The 8,469-nt window shown below is 40.7% G+C and overlaps 1 protein-coding gene across 1 annotated transcript in view; it reads right to left on the bottom strand.

Moving 5' to 3' along the window:
- Adcy10 (adenylate cyclase 10) overlaps window positions 1-7,569 on the bottom strand; it is a 92,546-nt gene extending 84,977 nt beyond the window's left edge. The window contains exons 1-3 of the mRNA XM_029561748.1: window positions 7,323-7,569; window positions 6,148-6,353; window positions 3,931-4,027 (exon numbers count right to left, since the gene is read on the bottom strand). Of these exons, the coding sequence (XP_029417608.1) occupies window positions 3,931-4,027; window positions 6,148-6,353; window positions 7,323-7,557 (538 nt within the window). The 5' untranslated portion in view covers window positions 7,558-7,569. The remainder of the gene's footprint in view (window positions 1-3,930; window positions 4,028-6,147; window positions 6,354-7,322) is intronic.
- Window positions 7,570-8,469: the final 900 nt, after the last annotated feature.

Below are 8,469 nucleotides of genomic sequence, written 5' to 3'. Positions count from 1 at the left end.
AAGAGAAGACAGTAGGAAACAGGCATTAATAAGGGAGATAGGGATAAAAATGGAGCTATTTTAAGGGGAGGGGGGCTGGAAGGATATACAAGGAACCTAGGGGAAAAAGGGAAAGAAGGAGCTCAAGAGAGGTAGGACTGTGGGAGAAGGGTACTGTTAAGGGGGAAATGGGGGCACCTTAAGTGGAAAAACCATGATGGAGGGGTGAGACGATGCGAGAGATAAACAATGCTTAGCTAGTTTTGAAAACCAGAGTGAACCATATTACTCCTACAACCTACTGACAAATTATACATAGCAGATCAAGAAATATATGTCTAGGTAAGATTTATCTGAGACCAACTGGTCTTTGCCCAAGATTTATCTACATGACAAACAGTAATTAAAAGTACCAGACTGGTGGAACTAACCTTCTTGGGTGTTTAACAGACATGCCTTGAGGCCTATAATAATTTGCTCAGAGGGACATAAAGGACACTTTTTGTTCCTTGCCCTCCTAGGTCGACTAGTTCCAGGGGACTATGAGCATTTTTCAAAATGTCCTATATTGGTGGTGGGTCACCTGTCCTCTTGATCAAGGAGGCCAAGGAGACCCCACCAGATGGACTTGAACCAGTGTCCAGTCTACAAAGAGGAAGGTCAACACAGAGGAATCATTTCCTCCATGCTTCCAAGTGAAGCCAACCATGGTCGAGCAGGACCTTTGACTTCACATAGATGGAACTGGTAAAAGAAAGGAGCCAGGGGCTCCTCCCAAGGACCCCTGAAGAACAGATCTTCAAACGACCTTAAGAGTAAAAATAAATTGGCTTATCTGGGCCAACTATATGGCCTTAAACACCCAAAAGGAAAGCATAACCAAAGATTAAAGGGGCCAATATAATTTCTTAAGAGTCTATATGCATAGCTAAAGGCTACATAACAAGCAACAATGCGAGACAGGCGATACCTTCTTTTGAGTTGTTGGCCAGGGTGGCCAAAGGGATTCTTAGATAGTAATCCCACCCACATAGAACTGGGAAAATAAACAGCAGACCCCAATCTTATCTAAAGGAACATTGACAACTGAATACTGCTAGATGAGGAACAGCTGACCCTCCTAACACAAAGACCTCTAGATAGGCTGACTAGTTTCACCAGAAGGGCAAGTAGTGGGGAATGGCTGGGGGTACCAACAACACAGAAAACAGTAGCAGGGATATCAGAGTTTAAGGGCTCTAGTGGGGGGAGGGAGGCTATGGGAGGGTGCTCTCTGGGGAGTGGGTGTATAGTCAAATGAGATGGTTTGGGATGTTTTGTGTGATACACACACACAAAAAAATCAACAAATTTTTTAAAAAATGTATTATATTTGAGGAGGAAGCATGGAAATTTACATCATGCTAATTAGTAGAGGTGATAATACCACTGAAATCTGCCTGATAACTTTATAGACATACACAGGCTCCAAGGATCCAAGCGCATCCGTTTATGACTAGTAATAATCAGATACATACAGATTAGAGATGCAAATGCCAACATCTCGGTGTTAGTAGCAAAAACAATGAGTCTTTCTGCAAGGAACAATATATTCTAAAATGAAATGGAGATCCTTTTTAAAGGTTAAAAACTCATCCCAATTTTATATTTTACAGGGCTTATACTGAATTCAATAATACATAACTATATTAATTCAAAGGCGAACCTAGAAACTTGCACATACTTGTGAAAGAGATGTACTGTTGCTCTGGAGTGTGTTACTGAATATGTTAAAGCTGTAGTGAAAAGCTTCTAATCATGTAGTTATTAAAAATTTAAAAATGTATAATGATTAAAAAATAATTCTTCAAAGCATAAAAATTTGCTCCTTAATAATTAGTAGATGTGAAAAACATTACCATTGAAATCTACCTGATGAATTTATATCCATGCTCAGATGCCAAGGATCTCAGAAAGTAACTGACTGTGACTAGTAATAATCTGATATATAGAGATTAGAAACGCATGTGCAAACATCTTAATGTCAATTGCATTAAAAATGAAGTTTTCTGCGTGAAACTCTGTATTTTAATAATGAAATGGAGATCTTTTTTAAAGGTTAAAACCTCATTTAATTTTATGTCTTATAAGGTTTATACTGAGTACAATATTGTATAACTGTAATAATTCAACTGTAAACCTAAAAATGTACAGCCAATTTTGTAAGAGATACAGCCTAGCTCAGAAAATTGTTATTGAATATGTCAATGCTGATATAGTGAAATGCTTTTTCAAAGTATGTGGTTATTAAATAAATAATTTTTAAAAAAAAACATACCATTGTGGGGGTGCATGCCTTTAATCCCTGCACTCTGAAGACAGAAGCAGGTGGATCTCTGTGAATTTGAGGCCAGCCTGATTTAGTTCTAGGTCAGCCAGGGCTACAGAATGAGACCCTGTCTCAAAAAAGCTCAAGATTATCCTTGGCTACCATAGAGGGGTTGAGGGCCAGACTGGGTTACATGAGACTCTGTCTCAAAATACAAAACAACAGAGGCTAGAGAGAGATGACTCAGTGGTTAAGAGCACTGGCTGCTCTTGCAGAGGGCTGGGGTTCGATTCCCAGCATTCGCATGGCAGCTAACAAGTGTCCATAATTCTACCTCCAGGGAATCTGATGCCCTCTTCTGATCTCTGAGGGCACTGCATACACATGGTGCACTTACATACATGCAAAGTATTCATCATACACATAAAATAAAAATAAATGAATCGCGGGGGGGGGGGCATGGTAGTACACGCCTTTAATCCCAGTACTCGGGAGGCAGAGACAGGTGGATCTATGTGAGTTCAAGGCCAGCCTGTTCTACATAGTGAGTTCCAGGACAGCTGGGGGTACGGGGAGACCCTGTCTCAAAAAGACCAAAAATATAAAATCAATCAATCAATCAATCAATCAAAAATGTATTTAAAATAAATAATCTTAAACAAGAACATTTGAGCTGGGCATGTAATGCAATAGTAAAGTACTTACTTAGCATCACAAAGCCCTGGGTTTGATCCTTTGTGTTGGGGGGGGTGAAGAAGAAAAGGAAGATTAATCCAAAGACTGGGGGTACAGCTCAGAGGTAGAGTGTGCATTGTCTAACAATGCCCAAGGCCTAGGGTTTGATCCCCAATACTGTAAACAAACGAACAAAACCAAAACCCTCAAACAGCAGCAAAAACACAAAGTCAGCTTCTTAGTTAGGGTCAACCACCTAGGATGAAGTCTGAGAAAAGATCACCTGATTTGGTGGCTCTGACACTCAGACAGAGGGGAAGAGAGTAGAAACTCTATGCCAGGGATGCAAGAGTAGCTTAGCACAAGAAGCTGAGCCCAAGAGTTTATGAACAGCCTATGCAACATAGAAAGAATTATCTCTAAAAACTTAAAAATGAAGCTAGGCTTGTTATTCCAACTCCTGGGAGGCAGAGGCAGGAGGATCAAGAGTTCAAGACTAACTTAGGCTACATGATGAGACTCAGTCTCAAAAATAAGGAAATAAATAAAAATTAAGTAAAAATAAAAACAAAAGCCTGAAGAAGGGATGAACACATAACCCAAGTCATATGCAACCCATGCTTATTGATGAATAAATAAAGGAGGAAATGCAAGAGAAATATATGATTCAAATAAGTATATAGAAAGTTAGGAGAAGCTTGAGGGTTAGTAGAAGTCAAAGATGCTTTATATTTTGTCTCATCGGTGTTTGGAAGATGATGGATGGAAATCAGTGTCCAGGGGAGGTAGATGACTAAGCACTTAGAACTGCTGTTCTGGAGAATGTGAAGTCAGTTCCCTTCCTGGGCTGGCCAAGGACCGGAGCTGTGCTGAGAAGTGCATCCATCTGTCACAGAGCCACAGGCACTGGTCCAAGACCCTACTGTTCACTAGCAAAGGTAAAGGGTCTGTCCATAGAGGGTACTTACTTTTGTGGTCATCAGAAGGATAATAATCCATGAAGGCCATACACCTTGTGAAAAACTCGTCAAAGTTAAAAGTTGAGGGTAGTTTTAAGAAACTAACCTAAATAAAATAAAATGAGAAGTTTTCAGTTATGGTGAGGGTTGTCCATCCTGGAAGTGTAGTTTATCAGCAGAACAGTATGACTTTAATGTCCAGGACATGGAAAACAGTGATTGGCATACTTAAAAATGTTCAGTTTTTGTTTAAGACAGAGTCTGACTCTGTAGTTCAAAATGAGGGATATAGCATGAACTCCTGACAATCCTCTTGCCTTGACTTCTCAAGTGCTTGGATTGATAGGTATGAGCCACTGAGCCCCACTCAATTATTATTATCATTATTAGTAGTAGTATTTTTCAGTGCAGAGACTGAACTCAGGGCTTTGCACTCTGCCACTGAGCTACAATCCCCAATCCTGTTTGCTTGTTTGTTTATATTGTTGCTGTTTGAGACAGGGTCTTGTTAAGTAGTAAAGGATAGCCTCAAACTTATAATTCTAGCTTCTCAAGTGCTGGGAATATGTGCCACCATATCTGGCCTTCAGCTTATAAAATTATAATTTTAAATTGAGCAAGGTCTCAATTTAAATAGTGTAGCCTTGTAATCCCAGCTACTTGGAAGGCTAGGTAGGAAGATAAAAAATTCAAGGTTTTCCTTTGCTACAAAGGAAGTTCCAGGCTAACCTGGGCAACTTAGTGAGACTCTGACTCAAAAAAAAAAAAAAGATAAAAGAAAGGGAAGAAGGGGGGTGGTTAAAGATATAGTTTATTGATAGGATATATGCCTAGCATGTTTGTGGTCCTGTATTCAAGCTCTAGTACTGTCACAAAAACTTAAGTTGAAAAATTAGAGACTTGGAAGTGTAGCTCAGGCTGAGCACATGCTTATTAGTATATGTGTGCCAGGGCCTAGGTTCAATCCTCATCTTAAGAACAAAAGAAAAATTTCCAATTATTTATTAATAATACAAAGGGCCATTCCAAGGGACTAACCTTTATATTTTTCTGCTCCGAGAATCTTCTTTTTTCTTCTTTAGTCCTTTCCAAGTATTTTAAGTCAAATAAAACCTAACTAAACCATATGTCTGTCCTTTCTTCCTTCCTTCCTCCCTCCCTCCCTCCCTCCTTCCTTCCTTCTTTCCCCCTCTCTTTTTTCAGTGTGATACAGAATAACAGATTATTGAGAAACAGTTTTAACATTGATTGAAGCACAGTTGGGTGTGGTGGCACAAGCCTTTCATCCCAGCGCTTGGGAGGCAGAAGGCAGGTGGATCTCTGTGAGATTGAGGCCAGCCTAGTCTACATAGTGAGTTCCAGGCCAGTGAGTCTCCAGGGAGACTCTCTCAAAAAGATAAAAAAAAATTGATCGTAGCAGGGGCATTGAGGGAGAAAGAAAGAAGAGAGAGAGACACACACTTAGAAAAAAAGGACAAAACAAACCCAAGACATGGGTATAGGGTTCTCAGGAGAGAAAGTCTTACCCTATTTCTTTCTTAAGGTGTTAAAAACAAAGAATGTTAAGGCCTAAAAAAGGTATCAGGGACATCACCAGTAATAAGGCCATGAACTCCACAATGAGACACTCTGAGAATGTCATATCTTCAATCCTCTGTCTTCCTGCTTCCCAAAATGCAGAAATTTAGTCCAACAATGAGAAAGCATCAGGCAAAAAACAAAGAGAGGGATATTTGAAGAACTAACACTCCATCTGGATTAGGAGGTCGTTGGGTAATTAAAATAAGAGCTTTTATTCGTGGTGGGAGGCGGGTGCATACTTGTAATTCTAGCACTTGGGAAGTGGAGGCAAGAGGATCAGTAGTTCAAGGTCATCTTTAGCTTTACAATGAGTTCCAAGCCAGCCTGGGCTATATGAGACTCTCAAAAAGTAAAATAAATAAATAAATAAATAAATAAATAAATAATAAATAAATAAATAAAAATAAAAAAGGAGGATCAGTGGCAGACCTTCCCAATATTCTGCCCCTAGGTTACTCCTGTTCCTTAATAAGGCCACTGCCACCCACACCCACACTCCGCACCTTCAGTTACACTCAGAGACTCCTTGCACTCCTCAGTCTTGGCACCTCTCAGAAGACTTGTCCTGGACCAAAGTGGCCTTAGTCTAACCCAGACCTATTGGCACATACAGGCAGGACTTTCCGAAGGCAGCAGCACACTCACCTTAACTGCTCTCTCATTTGGAATCCTTTCAATTTCAATCATGTTGCGATCACAGAAGTGCCAGCACTCTGGTGACAGAATAACATCATTCATCTGGGCCATGTTCTGTGCAACACGTACATCGTCAACCGTCTGACCAGTCACCAGAAAATAGTTGTGAGTTTCGTCCCCAAAGACCAACAGGGTGATATGGCCAGCAGCCAGTCCTGGCAAGAAGACAATGGGTTTGCACAAGAAGTTCTGGGTTATTTCCCAGAAGCACTGGTTCTTACAAAAATCAGAATCTTGACGTGACTATACAACCTTTGAGCAAAATCCCATTTCTAAAATTTTATGTAGAAATCAGAGGATGCCCCTTCCAGGCCCTGGCCTTCCACCACGTTCCCTCTTTCAAACCTAGAGAAGTTAGCTCCTGCTTTTTGCCTTTCCATGGCATTTTCTCCTTAAAAGTTTTTTCCTACCATTTCCCTTTTCTTCAATTTTTTCTGAAGGGCAAAAGAAGACAACTTTTATAATTTGTTTGAGGAGGATTTTCGTTTTATCATAGATTGAAGCTTCAACTAAAAAAAAAATCTTAGGGTCTAATTTCAAGTAGTAGCCAAACATACATGAGGTTTGGGCTGCCATCATTTTTTGTTTGTTTTTGAGACAAGGTCTCATGCAGCCAAGGCTGGCCTCCAACTCCAATTCAATATGTAGCAGAGGCTGACCTTGAATTCCTGATCCTTCTGCTTCTACCTCCCAAGTGCTAGGATTACAGGCTGTACCACCATGCCCAGCCTGGCCCATCATCATTCTAAGAAGAAGTCTAAGAAGGATATTACATTAGCCTTTCTGGGTGAACTTGGAAAAACACATTCAGTATTGTTATTGGTTGAATTTTTTAAATTCTTTTATTTATTTTTTTGGTCTTTTTGAGACAGAGTCTCCCTGTAGCTCTAGCTGTCCTGGAACTCACTATGTAGACCAGGCTGGCCTTCCAAGTGCGAGAGGAGGAAAGCTGTCATCACTGTCTCAATCCAGGGATCCTCCACTTCTGTTCACCTCCAGCAGAACTTGACTGGGGATGAAGTGACCCTTTCTTATTTATTTACTTATTTATTTATTATTTATTTATTGTGTGCATACATGCCATGGTGTATTAAAAGCATGTGCCACCATGCCCAGATGCTTACCTATCTTCACTCGGATATCAAGACCCTTTTCAGCCTCCTTGTCCTCAAAGAAGCCATGGATCTGTAGGCTGCATTTAATTACCACTGTGATGATATTTTTTAGTTGCTTTGGCTCCACTTTCCACAAGGCCAGCAGTGCATCACCTTTAAGAGAGAGACACTCTGGGGGGCTTTGGACCTGCCCTGGGGTCAATGCATTTTGCATGAACATTGCATAGGCTTCTGCTGCAAACATTCCTCAAACCACACCCTGGCCACAACCCCTGAAATGCCTCCTTTGTAAGAGTTCAGCCTCTCAGTACTTCCTTCCTACCCTTCTCACCCCTGTCACCTTCCTTACCAGCAAATTTTAGAATGTCTCCTCCAAAAATCAGCACTTCTAAAAAGAAAAAAAAAAAAAAAAAGAAAGAGAAAGAGAAAGAAAAGTTAAATCAAACTCTGATTCCTTGTGAGCTTTACTGCTTAGTGGAATAGAAACAGGGTTTTGGACCATGCTGGCACATGGTTGTAATCCTAGCACTTGGGAGACTGAGGCAAGAGGATCACTGAGTTTGAGGCCAGCTTGAGCTAGTTAGCTAGACCATGTTTCAAAAAAAAAGAAAAAGGTAGAAACACGGTAGGGAAGATAGTAATTCAGAGAACAGACTTATAGCAAACATGCCATCTTTAAATCTATGTTTCCTATTTCCTCAACTGTGAAATGAGAACACAGAATGAAGTCATGCCTATGCTCTAGAAGGCTGCAGACGGGAAGGTGGAGCTTCCCACAAGCCCAAGCAAGGACAGTTGCCTTCCCCCCAGGATGAGAGACTACTCTTACAGCACTTTTTAAGGGCGCAGAGGCTGGTGGTTGAGTGACACAAGGACAGGAAAAAGGAAGTGGCCTTTGTTTGGTTAATTTTATTTGTTCATTTTGAAATTTAGGCTTTGAAACGTATGTGGAGATTTTTGTTTGTTTGGTTTTAGTGCTGGAGATGAACATGGAGCATGTTAGGCACGTGCTTTACCACGGGTCACATCCTTAGGCCATAAATGGACCCCCCCCCACCTCCCCAAGTTATAACATCACAAAATGTTGAGTACCTATTATGCTAAGTGGAATGCAAAAAGGAATCTGGAGACCAGGCATAGTGGCTCACCCTTTTAA

Source organism: Nannospalax galili, unplaced genomic scaffold (assembly GCF_000622305.1).
Source record: "Nannospalax galili isolate Female #2095 unplaced genomic scaffold, S.galili_v1.0 scaffold574, whole genome shotgun sequence".
Taxonomy (NCBI): Eukaryota; Metazoa; Chordata; class Mammalia; order Rodentia; family Spalacidae; genus Nannospalax; species Nannospalax galili.
Note: the sequence above shows the minus strand (reverse complement) of the source record. Positions and strands in the feature narration are given on the sequence as shown.